At 38.1% G+C, this 20,000-nt stretch overlaps 1 protein-coding gene across 1 annotated transcript in view; it reads left to right on the top strand.

Moving 5' to 3' along the window:
- Positions 1 to 3,645: 3,645 nt before the first annotated feature.
- Positions 3,646 to 20,000, top strand: part of LOC121372991 (antistasin-like) — a 20,133-nt gene continuing 3,778 nt past the window's right edge. The window contains exons 1-6 of the mRNA XM_041499430.1: positions 3,646 to 3,697; positions 7,649 to 7,738; positions 8,387 to 8,476; positions 11,017 to 11,106; positions 12,976 to 13,065; positions 19,968 to 20,000. The exon at positions 19,968 to 20,000 is cut by the window's right edge and continues 57 nt beyond it. Of these exons, the coding sequence (XP_041355364.1) occupies positions 3,646 to 3,697; positions 7,649 to 7,738; positions 8,387 to 8,476; positions 11,017 to 11,106; positions 12,976 to 13,065; positions 19,968 to 20,000 (445 nt within the window). The remainder of the gene's footprint in view (positions 3,698 to 7,648; positions 7,739 to 8,386; positions 8,477 to 11,016; positions 11,107 to 12,975; positions 13,066 to 19,967) is intronic.

The raw sequence follows: 20,000 nt of genomic DNA, 5'->3' as shown, positions 1-20,000 counted from the left end.
AGACTTTGGCTGTCCCATCAGTTTTCTTCATACCTGTATCACAATATGAAGATTTAACCTATGTAATTTGATGGGAATTTATCAAGAAACTTTTTTTAATTACAAAGTTTTCGCCAACTGTCATTTTGCTTTTTATGCACACTGGGTTTGCCAAGTTGATAAGTTAAACAAAACTGTGTGCGTTTTTGTGTAATGTAACGTTGAAACCACAAAAACAACAACACAAAACAAAAGCAAACACACGAAACAAAGAATAGCTGTAATAGTTAAAATGTTTACCTGCCTACTTACTAGTGGAAGTGCTTTTAATTGGAAGGGATTTAGTTATTCATTTCAAATTTAGTTTCGTGCTAATATTCATCTAAGGTTCAAGCACGCTTCCATGGGCACACCTCTCAGCAATCTGGACTTTCTCTAGGAGAGAGGCTACTGGTTCGTTGTTAATAGTTACTGAGAGAGAAGTCGATAAAGGGGTGTTACGTGAATATGGAACTTTGACGTCCATGCATATAGTTTTTGACAGTTTTCGTTGAATTTATTTGATTGTTGTCGTGATCCTTCAATCTATATTTTCATTAGTGATTTCCATTATTAAATTCAGGTATTAAGAGTGCGGTATGTGTCGATCGTAATCGACAAATTCGGTCACTCTATCTGACATGACTTGTCAGATGACGGTTATATTGCACTTATCCATACGAATCCATCAAAAATATCATCAAATAGACATATTGAAAGTTGATTTGGTCGTAGTATTATTAACCTTTTTGTACTGGCCCCGTTAGGGATCAACTTGTATATAAGCAAGCTCATGTCTTGTCTATCATCAGTTCTCTGAGGCCGCTTCCTGTTTCCGAAAATCGCCGACATCTGCCGAAATAATGAAAACAGTGCTTGTGATCGCCTTTGCTGTTTGTGTTGCATTCGCTCAAGAAGGTAAGTGTTTGTTTTTCCTACACACCTGCTGGAGAGAAATCCGTGTGGAATCTTTCGTCACACATCGATCTCCAACGTACGATGATTTAAAGACATCTTATTGGCTGTTCTACGGTGAGGACCCGGTCGCCACAGCCATAATACAATGAAATAAGCACAACCGATTGCTCTGTGATGTTTACGTTGACCTACAACAGATTGTTTTGTTACGCACAATTTTACTGCAAGCGCAAGCGTAAAACGTCGCTGATTATCACAGATGTTTTATGTTGTTCATTTAAGGACTGTCTGTTATTTATTCGAGGTCTCAACAACAAAATCAATCATCCGCAAACTGTGTGAATCGGCGAAGATGTTCCACCGTAAGTTTTTGTATAATTGTTTTTGTTGTTCATATCCATATGAACATAAAACAAACAACAGATAATTCTTATAATTAAATTTGAAATATACGTACTAATAATAACATTATTTTTTTTTAAATATTTTGAATTATTATTAGTATTTCTATATAACATAAATCAGTAGCTTAGCAACACATTTTGATGATTTGGGGACAGACCGGATAAAAGCACCAAAGTTTTTTGCTGTTTCTCTAGGTCCTATGATTAGATGTTTTCCTATGAGCCAACCTGTCAGTGCTTTGGGACAAATTATATCTTGGTTTCAAGATGGCCGCCATTTTCGAGATGGTTTTGTCAATATTTTGAGTTCTAAATGCTGTCAGTCCACAATTCAAACTGCTATATTCATATTTTATTAATGTGTGTGATGTATCCGTGATATATCTCACAAACTGTATCTTGATTTCAAGATGGCCGCCATTTACGAGATGGTTTGTCAATATATTGAGTTCTAAATGCTCTCAGACCACAATTCAAACTGTTATATCCATGTTTTATTAATAGCTGTGATGTATCTGACAAATTTGATCTTCATTTCAAGATGTCCCCCATTTACGAGAGCTTAACGACATATTTGTTTGATATGGGGACAGACCAGGTAAAGGCACCGAATGTGTTTTTTATGATTCCGTAGGACCTAAGATTTGATTTTTTACTATGAGCGAATTAATCAGTACTTTGGTACTGTTATTTAAAGTTAATTACATAGTACAAAATGTACACATTTTACTTGTGCACAAATCATGTTTTTTATACATAACTAGCATTTCTTTAAGTTTTAAAAGGGGTGTGCAGATAAGCTAAATGCATCAAGAGTGATACATATTGTCAGAGTTTCTCACTGTGTACGTGTACCCCTCTGAGTTCACCATTCAATAATTTGTTAGTTTATGTGCATACAAAATGAAGGAAGGAAATGTTTTATTTAACGACGCACTCAACACATTTTATTTACGGTTATATGGCGTCAGACATATGGTTAAGGATCACACGCATATTGAGAGAGGAAAACCGCTGTCGCCACTTCATGGGCTACTCTTTTCGATCAGCAGCAAGGGATCTTTTATATACACCATCCCATAGACAGGATAGCACATACCACGGCCTTTGATGTACCAGTCGTGATGCACTGGCTGGAGCTAGAAATAGCCCAATGGGCCCACCGACGGGGTTCGATCCCAGACAGACCGTGCATCAAGCGAACGCTGTACCACTGGGCTACGTCCCGCCCCGGTTGAAATTTTGTTAGAGAGGAAATCAAATCGTTTGATTGTTTGTTTATGGAATCACGAAGAAATTCCTTCCAGTTCCCTGGTATCTTTATCAGACTGGACACCTTTCTTCGAATGCCTTGGCCTCGCTTGTCACATGTGGATTGCTTGATGCTGCTTTTGGCATATGAATCTCAGACCACATCCACTCTTTTGGCATTTATGATATGTGGCACAAATATTGTGTTAGCATATTCTTCGAACGTGGTGATGTTGTTTGTACCACATCAGCACCCTTTAGGGATTTAAAGTCGAAGGAAATAGGAGGCTCTCCGTGATCTTTCTCAACAAGATTACTTAAAATATCAGACGTCTTTCCTTTCTGATATAGATGGAGGGTAAGGATGGTTTTCATTCTGGTAGAATGTGCTCATGTCATAATTTCTGTTCTTCATGACAATGTACAATCTAGAGAACAGAGACACATCCTTTTTCAGCATCGTTATCTGCTCATTGTTTCCTTTTGGTGATTGACTTTTAAAGAGTGCAAGAAAGTTTAGTTTTATTGGTTTGTGAATAGAGCATGTGCGGTCAATAATTACTGACTTGTGGTAATTCATGTATGGCTCCTTACCCAATGCCTCAGCACTACGGACATTATTGACTACAGACTCATTCAGAACATTATATGTGTCTAACGTAATCAGTTCAGGTATGTTTTCTTTTACTTGGTCTTTGAATGACTTCTGTGTAACAAAGCCTTCTTCGTGGTGCTGTCTGTTCTCAAGTTTAGATTGGTATTCTTTCTCAAACTCAGTAAGAATACAGGCTTGTACTGGTCCTGCAACCATCCATTTCCTAAATGCTGTAGTCTTTTCAGTGATCTCCACAAATCTACCAGATCCTTTGACTAGATCATTATTTTGTTCATGAGCCTGATCTATAGGCATCGTTGAAAAGCGATTTAAAGATTTAGGAACAACCCAGTTTCCATTTGATTGAATTCCGTGAAAATGGATGGTGGACGAGTCTCCATGTCTCCGATATGAATAGGAATCCAGTGAGCATAGTTCTGGTGATCAAGAGCAAGAACCATGGGACCAAAGCCTTTAGAGATTCAACATACAAACACAAGTTTCTTTCACGGTGAGCTCTAACAAAGATTAAGCCAATAATCTCCATGTTGAGGATCGTGTTTCAATACTGGAATGTTGGACACTTTGCAATCATCTTTCTGGTGTAATCACTGTGTGAGATATTACGGTCAATGAGCGTATCCTTCTGTAGTTTCGCGACAGCCAAGACAGTGAACTGTCCTTATAAGATGAATAGCCTTAAGGAATGAGTCAGCTGTTCCTGACGAAGCGACACCTGCCTGGGTTCCAATATATGCATATTGACCATTTGCTAATTCAAGATGGCAGCTATATTAAAATGTAACTTTACTTTTTAATTAAGATTCCTAAGTTGCCATATTCGCATGTCGTAAATGGTGGCCATCTTGAAATCGAGATACAATTTGCCACATACATCACAGATACATCACAGACATTAATAAAATATGGATATAGCCGTTTCAATTGTGGTCTGAGAGCATTTAGAAATCAATACATTGCCAAAACCGTTTCTTAAATGGCGGCCTGTTGAAATCAAGATATAATTTGTCATAGGCAAAAATCTAATCATAGGACCTACTGAAAAAGTAAACAAAATTGGTGCTTTTATCCGCTTTGTCCCCATCAGTCAGCTAAGCTATTGGACTAAAACGTTATATTTACGTTCAGCGAGAAATGAATAAACTCGCGTTCCTACGGGATGACGTTAAATTGTAATGAATGTAACGCAGATATAATTATATCCCGATGAACTTGAAGGAAATAACAGACAATCCTTAAATGATCTCTGAAATAGTTTTATTATTTAACCATTTAGAATACTCCATTAACAGTGTATCCCTTTCTGTAAAACGTCTTTAATAACCTAAGTCATGTAAGAATGTATTAACTCGCCATAAGATAGGTCTTTGGTGTGTCTGTTTATTTGTCTATATGTCTATATTATGCAAAAACCATTCCCCACAATTATACTGTACAAGTCGGGTCGGGTAAAGTTTTTACGTGCGTATAATGTCACGAAAGCTTCACGCACGTCTGTCACGGGTTTAATCTCTTACTTTCGCTAGTCTAGTGACTACTGTACATATTGTATATAGATATAACCCTAACCCTAAAACTTAAGGCAATAAATAAACTTGTAAACTTGTCTTCACGCACGGAATGGAACACATCATAGTATTTGAAACAGCAGTCATTGGGTGTAGATTACGTGACGAAAAAACCCAGGATTACACCCGAGGTGAGTGCTTTGCCTCTGAGCAACATCCCATTCCAGAAGTGTCTCTAAAAGACTAAAGTTTGTTTTGTTTAACAACATCACTAAAATATACTGGTTTATTAGTAATCTGATATTTGGTATCGAACATTTGGTAATGTTTAACGCGTAGTTCTACATTTTTGCATTAGTTGCACGAGATACCTATTTTATATGCACATTCCCACATATAGGATAACACATACCACAACCTTTGATATACCAGTCGTGGAACACTGGTCGAGACGGGGGAAAACTAATTCAGGGAATCTACCGACTAAGCTAGTTTCCGCCCCTGAATTGTGTGTGATGTCTGGTTAATTTAAGCAGTTAGAGCATTCTGCATCTCCAAAACTGTTACAGGTTTTACTGTAATTTTTTATTATATAACATTTAGTGAAAACATCTTAAAATATCAGTGAAATAAAAGTGCTATCAGTCACTCAGTGAAAATTCCGGGGTTTTTTGTGTGTGTAAATTAGTCTGCAGGTCACAAGAATGTGAATTATATTAACAACTACAGTGAATTAGATCCATAACAAAAAAAAAACATCTCTCATGTTCTGTCAAACGAAACAACACTTGTCTGTCAAAAAAAAAAAAAAGATTGCAACGAAAACCAACCAGCTGGATTACAAAGTGTTTCAAACGTATGCACGGCTTCGACATCAAGAGATGTTTTATCTAGCTTAATGACTGGTAAAGATATATATGGCAATGTCACAATAACAATTTCTCCAAAAATAATCGGTGTCACTGTTCCAAGTTGTGAGCGACAAGAACAGCCATCGATAAATAAAACCGCGCCAACACTAATGGACAAACGTGGAACCAAGCGAGCGCTTGATGCCTGAACCTGTTTTTGTTGTTGTTGTTTTTACGACTTTTCGTGAAAAGAAACAAGTTAACACTTCAAAGTTTACAAATTTCTTGCAATTTAATAACAATTTACCTCTGTTTCTGCTTTCTTATTTTCACCACAGTTTGTTAATGAATTTAACGTTTTTGAATTTGAAAAATATCTATCACTTCGGACAAATGGCAGACATTTGATTTAGATTACGGCGCAACCACGTCACTGTTAGTGTGCTATTTTTATTTATATCAACTCTTTTTAAAATTCACTTTCATGGGATAAAAAAAAAAAAATGCAATAAAATATTATTGACTTTTACTTATGTTTGAAATAAAGTACTTTTATTTTCAAATTTTAAAATTAATTTTCATACATGGGAACTACATATATTGCGGAGTAGTCCAATGTTTAAGAGTAACTCGGTCAATCAGGGGGTTTTGTTGACGTCCATAGACTTGATGCTGGCATTTAAAAAATTACGGTAAATTGCCAAAAGTTATATAATAAATAGAAAATTTTATGTTTTTTTTATCAAATATGATTAATATCTCATCTCGGTAAGTTTGCAATCATATCACACTCGTCGCGCAATACGACTCCTGAGATATGATTACAAACTTCACGAGATGAGATATCAATCATATTTGACAAAAAACATGAAACATCCTCAATATATCTTCCTTGAGTTCAACAAATAAATATAAAAAGAATAAAGTTTTAAAGTGTTTAGTTGTTAACTCCAAAGCTGGTAGTTGTGGTACCACACTACACGTCTGTTGGTTACTGCCTTAGAAAACGGTAAAGTTGTCTATTAAAATGGTCAAGTTCCTTCATTTTTCTAATTATATAGGATTACCGGAGAAATAAAATAACCAGTCTTTAGATATCGACATTCGCATTTCTAACCTTCGCAGAATAAAGTCGATATCCTAAGACAGTAACGAATTATGCTCTACATAACTGTTGAAAAAGTAATTTTGTGGTCTAGTTAAATGTATTTGTCCTGCAATCTCTTTATATATTGTCAATGATATGATGACTAAATCAATTTCTATATTTTCTGTCACTGATCAGCAAAATAATTCTCAAAGTTACTTAGACTTTTATTTTGAATTGATTATTTTGATTTTTAAAACCGTTTTGCAGACAATTGTTAATTTAAAAATAACAAATACATTGTTTTGGTCTATGCCACTTGTATTATGCCTCTATCAGAAGATATTTGACCTCAATACATATTTTTTAAAAACCAAGGGTAATACCCACATATTATTAAGTATTATTATCCTGGTATGAATATGTTCTAAGTTTTTAATCGGTAAAGAGGGGTACCCGATATATAATTAATGTTTAACATCCATAATATTTTGTCAACTAAGTCTCCTAGTTCCAATATGAGTGATATCTTTTTATGCTTTAACCGTTCTTTAAAACACTCAATATTGAGTATTGCATGCACGTGTGTGTGCGTGCGTATGTGCGTGTGCGTGTGTGTGTGTGTGTGTGTGTGTGTGTGCATGTGCGTGTGCGTGTGCGTGTGCGTGTGTGTGTTGGGGGTGTCTTGTGAATATACCACTTCACAGTTCACCCCTGCGTTGATCCAAGACGCTTCCAAAACTGTTACAGTTTTTAGTACACATTTATATTCCCAGGAATTCAATTAATACATATTAAAAGATTGCCAAAATATACCGGGCTTCTATAGAGGTTCAGCCCTGATCAGAGGGACAATAATACAATATAACTACTTGAATACAGTAATTCTGTGGCCATTAGACTGTATGTAATGTAAAATATTATTTCAGACAATATTGTGTTGACATACAGCTTAACGATACATCATTTAAATATTTTCTGTGGGTTTTTTTCAGAATGCGGACCAGTGTGCCTTATGCACTGTGAATATGGGATGGTGAAGGACGAGAGAGGATGTCCAAAATGCGAGTGTAATCCCCCTCCAGGTAACATACACATACATATACACAAACACATATACACCAGAGAGAGAGAGAGAGAGAGAGAGAGAGAGAGAGAGAGAGAGAGAGAGAGAGAGAGAGAGAGAGAGAGAGAGAGAGAGAGAGAGGTGGACAGACAAAGAAAGAGACGGAGAGAGACACACAAAAAGACAGTAACAGACACACAGAGAGACAGACATAGACAGACAAAGAGAGACACACATGGACACACACACACACACATACACACAGACATACATACACATATACACACTCACACAAACACACACACACACACACATACACACTCCCACACACACACACACATACACACACACACACACACACACACACACACACACACAGTAACATTATATACATTCAACTGGCAGTTCATCCCAACGTTGCTCGAAGATGTCTCCAAAACTGTTGTAGTACCACCACACGTCTGTTGCTATGTAATAATACGTTTGATTGCCAAAACATACCGGGCTTCCACAGAGGTTGAGACCTAATCAGACTTGTAGAATAAAGTAATTTTGTGGCCCATTTGACTGTATGTAATGTAAAATATTATTTCAGATAATATTGTTCTTGCCATGCAGTACTGCTTAACGATACACCATTTAAATATTTTGTGGGTGTTTTCTTCAGAATGCGGACCAGTGTGCTATATGTACTGTGAACATGGGATGGTGAAGGACGAGAGAGGATGTCCAAAATGCGAGTGCAATCCTCCTCCAGGTAAAACACACATATGTATAAACAACCAAGAGAGAGAGAGAGAGAGAGAGAGAGAGAGAGAGAGAGAGAGAGAGAGAGAGAGAGAGAGAGAGAGAGAGAGAGAGAGAGAGAGAGAGAGAGAGAGAGAGAGAGAGAGAGAGAGAGAGAGAGAGAGAGAGAGAGAGAGAGAGAGAGAGAGAGAGAGAGAGAGAGACAGAGAGAGAGAGAGGGAGAGAGAGGGGGGAGGGGGAGGGGGATGGGTCATTTGTGATACTATCTCAAAATATAGGATTACCTTTCACATTATGGAATGTATTTTAGCTATTGAGAGAGTCTGGAGTTACATGCACTTAGTGTGGTCTATGTCCAGAGTCACATGCACATAATGTGATCTATGTTTAGAGTCATATACACTTAATGTGGTCTATATCTGGAGTCGTATACACTTAATGTGGTCTATGTCTGGAGTCATCTTAATGTGATCTGTGTCTGGAGTCACATACACTTAATGTGGTCTATGTCTGGAGTCATATACACTTAATGTGGTCTGTGTTTGAAGCCACATTCACTTAATGTGGTCTCTGTCTGGAGTCACATACAATTATTGTGGTCTATGTCTGGAGTCACATACACTTAATGTGGTCTATGTCTGCAGTCACATGAACTTAATGTGGTCTATGTCTGGAGTCCCATGCACTTAATGTAGACTATGTTTGGAGTCACATGCATTTAATGTCGTCTATGTCTGGAGTCATATGCACTTAATGTGGACTATGTCTGGAGTCACATGAACTTAAACATGGATTTATATACAGGAACTTAGAAATGGATTTATATTCATATAGTGTGTCTCTGTCTGAAGTCATATACTAAAGGCGTGGTCTAAGTCTGGAGTCATATACACTTAATGTCGTCTTTGTCTAGAATCAGATACTCTTAATGTGGTCTATGTCTGGAGTCGTATACACTTAATGTGGACTATGTCTGGAGTCATATACACTTAATGTGGACTTAGTCTGGAGTCATATACACTTAATGTGGACTATGTCTGGAGTCATATACACTTAATGTGGTCTATGTCTGGAGTCACATGAACTTAATGTGGTCTATGTCTGGAGTCGCATGCACTTAATGTAGACTATGTTTGGAGTCACATGCATTTAATGTGGTCTATGTAGACTATGTTTGGGGTCACATGCATTTAATGTAGTCTATGTCTGGAGTCCTATGCACTTATGTGGACTATGTCTGGAGCCACATGAACTTAAAAATTGATTTATATACATGAACTTAAAAATGGATTTATATACATATAGTGTGGTCTATGTCTGGATTCATATACACATAGCATGGTATCTATCTGAAGTCATATACACATGGCGTGGTCTAAGTCTGGAGTCATATACACTTAATGTGGTCTGTGTCTGGAGTCATATACACTTAATTAATGTGGACTATGTCTGGAGTCATATACACTTAATGTGGTCTATGTCTGGAGTCACATGAACTTAATGTGGTCTATGTCTGGAGTCATATGCACTTAATGTGGCACTTTATGTGTCTAGATTCATATACACTTAATGTGGTCTACGTCTAGAATCAGATACCCTTAATGTGGTCTATGTCTGGAGTCGTATACACTTAATGTGGGCTATGTCTGGAGTCGTATACACTTAATGTGGTCTATGTCTGGAGTCACATGAACTTAATGTGGTCTATGTCTGGAGTCATATACACTTAATGTGGTCTATGTCTGGAGTCACATCAACTTAATGTGGTCTATGTCTCGAGTCATATACACTTAATGTGGACTATGTCTGGAGTCATATACACTTAATGTGGTCTATGTCTAGGGTCACACGAACTTAATGTGGTCTATGTCTGGAGTCACATGCACTTAATGTGATCTATGTCTGGAGTCACATACAGTTAATGTGGTTTATGTTTGGAGTCATATACACTTAATGTGGACTATGGCTGGAGTCATATACACTTAATTTGGACTTAGACTGGAGTCATATACACTTAATGTGGACTATGTCTGGAGTCATATGCACTTAATGTGGCACTTTATGTGTCTGGATTCATATACACATAGCATAGTCTCTATCTGAAGTCATATACTAATGGCGTGGTCTAAGTCTGGAGTCATATACACTTAATGTGGTCTATGCCTGGAGTCATATACACTTAATGTTGTCTATGTCTGGAGTCATATACACTTAATGTGGTCTATGTCTGGAGTCACATGAACTTAATGTGGTCTATGTCTGGAGTCACATGCATTTAGTGGGATCTATGTCTTAGTGTGGTTGATGTATGGTACACAACGAGGACGAGTTCGCCTCATTGTGATGACATCTGTTAGTCTAATGCCACCTCCAAAAACATTTCCCTCGTTTTAATTGGTCTCCAAAAATCTCAATATTGGGTATGCCAGCGACGTGACTGCATGCATGTGCTGAATCTTGTACACAACGACCGAATCACACATCGTATTCTTCTTGCCTGTACTGCCTAACGGTACACCATTTAAATATTGTCTGGGTTGTTTTCTTTAGACTGCGGACCAGTGTGCGCTATGTTCTGTGAACATGGGATGGTGAAAGATGAACGAGGATGTCCAAAATGCGAGTGTAATCCCCCTCCAGGTAACATACACATACATATACACAAACACATATACACCAGAGAGAGAGAGAGAGAGAGAGAGAGAGAGAGAGAGAGAGAGAGAGAGAGAGAGAGAGAGAGAGAGAGAGAGAGAGAGAGAGAGAGAGAGAGAGAGAGAGACAGACAGACAGACAGACAGAGAAAGAGAGAGAGAGAGAGAGAGAGAGAGAGAGAGAGAGAGAGAGAGAGGTGGACAGACAAAGAAAGAGACGGAGAGAGACACACAAAAAGACAGTAACAGACACACAGAGAGACAGACATAGACAGACAAAGAGAGACACACCTGGACACACACACACACACACACATACACACAGACATACATACACATATACACACTCACACAAACACACACGCACACACACGCATACACACTCACGCACACACACACACATACACACACATATACACTCACACCACACACACACACACACACACACACACACACACAGTAACATTATATACATTCACAAAATGCGAGTGTAATCCCCCTCCAGGTAACATACATATACACAAACACATATACACCAGAGAGAGAGAGAGAGAGAGAGAGAGAGAGAGAGAGAGAGAGAGAGAGAGAGAGAGAGAGAGAGAGAGAGAGAGAGAGAGAGAGAGAGAGAGAGAGAGAGAGAGAGAGAGAGAGAGAGAGAGACAGAGAAAGAGAAAGAGAGAGAGAACAAGAAAGAGACACGACAGGGAGAGGACACACAAACAGACACCACACACACACACACACTCACACACACACACACATACACTTAAGGTCACTATGTCTGGAGTCATCACACTTAAATGTGGGGGACTACACACACACACATACACTTAATGTCACTATGTCTGGAGTCATATACACTTAATGTGGACTATGTCTGAAGTCATATACACTTAATGTGGCACTTTATGTGTCTGTATTCATATACACGTAGCATGGTCTCTATCTGAAGTCATATACTAATGGCGTGATCTAAGTCTGGAGTCATATATACTTAATGTGGTCTATGTCTAGAATCAAATACACTTAATGTGGTCTATGTCTGGAGTCATATACACTTAATGTGGTCTATGTCTGGAGTCATATACACTTAATGTTGTCTATGTCTGGAGTCATATACACTTAATGTGGTCTATGTCTGAAGTCATATACACTTCATGTGGTCTATGTCTGGAGTCACATGAACTTAATGTGGTCTATGTCTGGAGTCATATACACTTAATGTGGTCTATGTCTGGAGTCATATACATTTAATGTGGTCTATGTCTGGAGTCACATGAACTTAATATACATTTAATGTGGTCTATGTCTGGTGTCACATGCACTTAATCTGATCTATGTCTGGAGTCACATACAATTAATGTGGTCTATGTCTGGAGTCAAATGAACTTAATGTGGTTTATGTCTGGAGTCATATACACTTAATGTGGCCTATGTCTGGAGTCATATACACTTAATGTAGTCTGCGTCTGGAGTCATATACACTTAATGTGGACTATGCCTGCAGTCATATACACTTAATGTGGTCTATGTCTGGAGTCACATGAACTTAATGTGGTCCATGTCTGGAGTCACATGCATTTAGTGGGATCTATGTCTTAGTGTGGTTGATGTATGGTACACAACGAGGACGAGTTCGCCTCATTGTGATGACATCTGTTAGTCTAATGCCACCTGTCAAAAAAAATTTCCCCCGTTTTAATTGTTCTTCAAAAATCTCAATATTGGTTATGCCAGCGACGTGACTGCATGCATGTGCTGAATCCTGTACACAACGACCGAATCACACATCGTATTCATCTTGCCTGTACTGCCTAACGGTACACCATTTAAATATTGTCTGGGTTGTTTTCTTCAGACTGCGGACCAGTGTGCGCTATGTTCTGTGAACATGGGATGGTGAAAGATGAACGAGGATGTCCAAAATGCGAGTGTAATCCCCCTCCAGGTAACATACACATACCTATACACAAACACATATACACCAGAGAAAAGAGAGAGAGAGAGAGAGAGAGAGAGAGAGAGAGAGAGAGAGAGAGAGAGAGAGAGAGAGAGAGAGAGAGAGAGAGAGAATCGGGTCACGTTTGATACTATCTCAAAATATAGGATTACCTGTCACATTATCGAATGCCATTTAGCTCTTGGGAGCATTTGGTATCGCATGCACGTAGTGTGGTCGATGTCCGGAGCCACATGCACTTAGTGTGGTCTATGTCTGGAGTCATATACACTTAATGTGGTCTACGTCTGGAGTCGCATGCACTTAATGTGGTCTATATAGTTTAAACAATATTTATTTCACAAAAGAAATGGATTGGCAAACAGGTCATTGGCCTATATTAATGCCTCTCCACATATACTTTGTTACATACAATTTATAATATACACATATATCAGTTGACATCTTCAGAGAATTAGAAACAATTACATAATTTTCACTCAAACATAAAAACAAGTCTAAAAGACCATTAAATTAATATACTTGTCCATGCGTACACATAACCACGTACATAAATATACCCGATTTCCTAAGATTAACTTATATCAATGATTCTCGCCCACCGACCACAGTACAGCAGCCAAACTTGCAAGTGCCAATGTCATGTAGGATAAATGGCTTTAAGAAATTAAAACATGAAGCGTTTTGACAATTCGAAATAGTTATGAATAGATTCTGCTATACATAAATTAAGGTCCAGAGGGTAATCATTATTACCATATAGCAATGTATGGAGATCAAAACCACCATTATAAAAATATATTGTTGTACGAATGTTATCATATAGAGGACAGACAAATAGGAAATGTAACATATCTTCATATGGGTGCCCACAACTACAAATGGAATTATCATAAATATGTCTTGTATATCTATGAGCGTTGAGGTCACTGTATTCGAAACGAAGTCTACAATGAATAATTTGATTTAAGCGCGATCCGAATTCAAAAAATATCTTCTCTAACCCATTTAGCGGCGGGGATATACAATTTTTAAATTTTCTAAAATATTCTATTTGTCTTAGATTGTCATCAATACTATTCCACTCACGAACTACTGGGGGTAAAAACGATTTTCTGTGTAATTCTGTTCTAGAGTGAATATATTGCAATTGGTCACCATTACGGAGTGAGTGATTTCCAGAATCTGTTTTTGGTACCAGCGATACTATGGAAAGAAAGAAATGTTTTATTTAACGACGCACTGGACACATTTTATTTACGGTTATATAACGTCAGACATATGGTTAAGTACCACATAGATTTTGGGAGGAAACCCGCTGTCGCCACTACATGGGCTACTCTTTCCGATTAGCAGCAAGGAATCTTTTAGTTGCGCTTCCCACAGGCAGGATAGCACAAATCATGGCCTTTGTTGAACCAGTTATGGATCACTGGTCGGTGCAAGTGGTTTACACCTACCCACTGAGCCTCGCGGAGCACTCACCCAGGGTTTGGAGTCGGTATCTGGATTAATAATCCCATGCCTCGATTGGGACCCGAACTCAGTACCTGCCAGCCTGCTTATCGATGGCCTAACCACCACGGCACCGAGGCCGGTAAATACTATGGAGTTATGCCTTTAACCATTTTATAAAAGGTACATATTTTGTGAAATACACGACGTTGGTTTAAAGGACAGAGTCCAGTTTTGCTATACATTTTCTCATGTCTTGTTCCCCTAACATCACCACATATTGTACGGAGGGCGTTGAACTGAAGTGTTTCTAATATATTTGCTTGGGCTTCTGTACAATTACCCCAAATATAATCACAATAGTCAAATACTGGCAAAATAAAAGATTTATATAATGTTTCCAGTCTTTTCCTTTTTAGACGATACTTTAAACTACGGAGACAATTTATCATTGGCTAACTTTATAAACAAGCTGTTCTATGTGGCAATGCCATTGGCCGTCCATTTGGAATGTAAGACCAAGATGTTTATGATTGTTTACATCAGTTATTTTTTAATCTCCTAAGTATATATATGGTTGGATCTGCTTGTGGATCTTTCTAGATAATGTGATTGATTCTGGGGGTTTTGGTGAAAATGTAACCTTCCACTTCTCTGTCCAGCTTGATAACAAACTAAGATCCGACTTTATTGTACGACACCCCACTTGATAATCATCTCAAACTACACAAAGAGAAGTGTCGTCTGCAAATAATTTAATATTACTCTCAATATTCTCCACTATATCATTTATATAAACTAGAAATAAAAGTGGCACTAGCACTGATCCCCGAGACACTCCTGCCAAAATAGGCTTATTATCAGATTTAAACCCATTGATCACAGTCTTCTGCATTCGTTTTTCTAAGTAACTTTCAAACCACAGTAAAAGTCTTTCACTAATTCCCTTAGTCTGTAATTTATATAATAATCCTTTATGCCATACACGATCGAAAGCCTTACTAAGGCAATACACCTTTTTCGAATACCAACTCAAGGGATGAGACAAAAATCAAATCGATAAGAGTTCTAGAAGTCGGTGTGATTCGTGTCGGCTCGGTAAAAATCTGATACAATCAAAAAAACCTGACAAAAGTTATCAATATGAGGATGAAATGGACGTAACAAATCTTCATTAAAATCACCCACGACAACAGTTTTCATCATCTTATCATTAGCAGATTGTAATGAATCCGAGATTGAATCCCAATATGTTTTACTATAATCAGATCGGTAAAAACAGCCAACAAGTACATTCTGATTCTTAAAGGAAATAGTAATCCACACTGCTTTAAGGCGGTCTCGTTCTATGTATGGCATAAGCTTAAAATAAATATTTTCTTTGAAATAAATAGCCACACCACCTCCTCTAGTCAGCCGATCTTTACGGAAAGGAGCATGGTATCCCGGAATAACTATTTCATTATTTGTAATATTTGGATTCAATAATGATTCAGAAATACAAATTATGTCATGACTATTAAGTTCGGCATTAATTAAATTAAGTTTGTCTCTTAAACTACAAACATCCAAGTGAACAATGGATATGTGATTACCATCTGGTCCTGGATTAGGATGTACATCACCACAACATAGTAGAAATACTAAGGTCACACGAATACCGACTAGACCACAAAAAATGGAACAATTAAATTAATACATAGGTACTTATAACCATCTCTAAGTTATCACCTGCATGCGAAGCTAAAGCAAACACCCCTATTCTCTGTCTATATAACATAATATGAACGCCCATTTCTACAGTAATTTATAAAACCAGTAGGACAGTCAGAGACGGGGATTGCTGCATTTAAAAGTAGTAAGTGTGAGCTCACTAACAAAATATCTACTTGACTAATCTCGAGTGATACCAGGTAAAAATATCTACAATTTACACATGTAAACCGGCCTCGGTGGCGTCGTGGTAGGCCATCGGTCTACAGGCCGGTAGGTACTGGGTTCGGATCCCAGTCGAGACATGGGATTTTTAATCCAGATACCGACTCCAAACCCTGAGTGAGTGTTCCGCAAGGCTCAATGGGTAGGTGTAAACCACTTGCACCGACCAGTGATCCATAACTGGTTCAACAAAGGCCATGGTTTGTGCTATTCTGCCTGTGGGAAGTGCAAATAAAAGATCCCTTGCTGCTAATCGGAAGAGTAGCCCATGAAGTGGCGACAGCGGGTTTCCTCTAAAAATCTGTGTGGTCCTTAACCATATGTCTGACGCCATATAACCGTAAATAAAATGTGTTGAGTGCGTCGTTAAATAAAACATTTCTTTCTTTCTGTTTACACATGTAAATTTAGATGAGTACCGACATGAAACTGTTAAAATATTACTGAAATGTACATTCTCATTTGTTGGTCTTTCCCAACAACAAAAACAAAAGAAAAATAAACAAAATAATAAAATACAAAGATAATTAATATTGGCACTGAAATCATACCGGTTAGGGTGGCCTGGGGAAATGATTGACAACTGTCACGTTTACTGATGCAATGTATGTCAATGACAGTAGTTTTCAAGTGTAAAGTGGTAATACAACATGCCAATTGTGACTGCACGTGAAATATTAAACATTATATATGCACATGATACAATTATCACATCTCCCAACTAAATGCATGTACATACTATACAAAAGATCGCGTGTGTGTCCGATCAAACCCGATACTAGTTATTCAGTCCCACAGGTTTTGCAAAATGATGTAAACAAATATACTTGTATGGAGCCACACGCATGCGCATTATCAAACGCTTGCCACCAAGAATAGTCTGATTCTCTCTCTCTCTCTCTCTCTCTCTCTCTCTCTCTCTCTCTCAATTCTCTCTCTCTCTCTCTCTCTCTCTCTCTCTCTCTCTCTCTCTCTCTCTCTCTCTCTCTCTCTCTCTCTCTCTCTCTCTCTCTCTCTCTCTCGTTCAGACGGATCCGGCTTCTCAAGATCTGTATTTCAGCACAGCACTACACCTTCAACGTCTATTGACTGTCAATCTAGGGGTTTTCTTGACGGGATGCAACCCATCTCGTCCCTACAAGCTGTGCACCCTAACGGCCTTAACGAGGCCACTAACGTGGACATATAAATCGGACTTTAAACTTTTAGACCTTCGCTCAAAAGTTTATGTCGAAATTATTTTCTTTTTTAATATTATTAAATAATCCGATCCACTCTTCTTCTCTTATTTATTTTTGGACTGTCCTTCTAAAATGCTCCAAATTATATAAATATTCGACCAAGCAGTCAATTCTTTTTATTTTTGGCTTGTAACTTTTTTCTTTCTCTTTTAATTCTATTAACTTTTTTTACTAATTGCTATTTTAAAAATTCTGCCCATTTTCAACTCTACCCCCCCCCCCCCCCCCTCCATCCCGAGTCAGTCCACCGATTTTATTGAAAAAAATAATTTAAAATTTGACCATCCGATCTAATCTAGCGACCAAATTTAATGAGTAGAATTTTTTTTATTAATTATATTAATTAGAGATGCAAATCAAAATTTTAAAGGCCCACTATTTAATTTTTGGATGTAAATTTAAAAATTGTCCGCTTCATTTTTTTTCTGTCCCGGGGCAAGCCCTTGGCTATCCAGAGACAGGCCTCGGGACAGGCATGCTCGAAACTCTAGTGGTATATGAGCATATAAAAATTATTCACACTCGCACCAAGAATAGATTGTAAACATAAGCATAGACACGTCTATGTCTGGAGTCACATGCACTTAGTGTTATCTATGTCTGGAGTCATATACACTTAATGTGGTCTATGTCTGGAGTTATATACACTTAATGTGGTTTATGTCTTGAGTCACATGCACTTAATGTGGTCTATGTCCATACTTATATACACTTAATGTGGTCCCTCGTTTCAATTGGTCTTCAAAAATCTCAATATTGAGTATGTCAGCGATGTACCTGCATGCATGTGCTGAATCTTGTACACAACGACCGAATCACACACCGGATTCATATTGCGCGCGCAACGTTCATCCCAATGTTGCTTGAAGATGCTTTGAAAACTGTGATTCCCAGTCTGGAGGTCCACGCGGTAAGACGTGTTTGTTTCGCTTGTGTACCCTGCACGTGCTTTCGTGTGCTCGACTTGGGGGTCCTTCATTTCGTTGTTTTTGTCAGCGAAATGAAGTTTTCTACTGGGATGTATGCGGCCATTGGAACTGATTGAACGCTGGAACGCGTCTCGTTTCGACAGCCTGCACCACCAGGTTGGATTCCTGTTTTTAGCGAGATTCCTTGCCTCCACGTCATTTTTCCGTCTGACTGTCGATTCTGCAGAACGCCACGGTTGTTCGCGTTTAGTCACTACATGTCCGAGCCTGTCCTAGCAGCACTGGAAGATTGACCGCCCCACTCTAAGAAGAAATAGGAAGCGGGGTTGGCCCCTACTACTCTTTTTCTAGACTTTACCTTGCTTTATAGTAATACCATCTCGTATCCTCCGGAGTCGGGCCCGTCCGCACCACTATACCAACCCATGACGACTGGACTATACCCTAGTCTGATACTCTCTCTCGTTCAGACGGATCCGGCTTCTCATGATCTGTATTTCAGCACAGCACTACACCTTTAACGTCTATCGACTGTCAATCTAGGGGTTTTCTTGACGGGATGCAACCCATCTCGTCCCTTTAAGCTGTGCACCCAAACGGCCTTAACGAGACCACTCGCGTGGACATATCGATCGGACTTGAACTTTTAGATCTGTGTTCAAAATTTTATGTCGAAATTACTTTAAAAAAAATATATTATTAAATAGTCTGATCCTCTTCTTTCTCTTATTTAATTTTGGACTGTCCTTCTAAAATGCTCCAAATTTAATAAACATTCGGCCGAGCAGTCAATTCTTTTTTTAATTTTGGCTTGTAACCTTTTTATTTTTTTTATTTATTCTATTAACTTTTTTTACTAAACGCTATTTTAAAAATTCTGCCCATTTTTCAACCCCCCCCCCCCCCCCCCCCCCATCCCGAGTCAGTGGTATATGGGCACGTTAAACTAGTTATCATCATCATCATCATCGAAAACTGTTAACGGTTTTAGTATACATTTATATCCCCAATGAATAAATTAATAAATATTTAACCAGAACAAAGTTTTAAAGTGGTGAGTTATAGTACCAACACACGTCTGTTACTGTTTTTGTTTGTTTTGTTTGTTTTTTTTAACTTTAGTTTGCCAAAACATACCGGGCTTCTATAGAGGTTCAGCCCTTACCAGAGAGACAATACTACAATATAACTGGTTGAATACAGTAATTTTGTGAGCCATTTGTATGTATATAATGTAAAATATTTCAGGCAATAGTGTGTTCACATGCAGTACTGCATAACGATACATCATTTAAATATTTTCGGATTTTTTTTTTGTCTTCTTCAGATTGCGGACCAGTGTGCAAAATGTACTGTGAAC

This window comes from Gigantopelta aegis, chromosome 5 (assembly GCF_016097555.1).
Source record: "Gigantopelta aegis isolate Gae_Host chromosome 5, Gae_host_genome, whole genome shotgun sequence".
In the NCBI taxonomy this organism is placed as follows: Eukaryota; Metazoa; Mollusca; class Gastropoda; order Neomphalida; family Peltospiridae; genus Gigantopelta; species Gigantopelta aegis.
The sequence above is the reverse complement of the archived record's forward strand: the minus strand, read 5'-3'. Positions and strand labels throughout refer to the sequence as shown.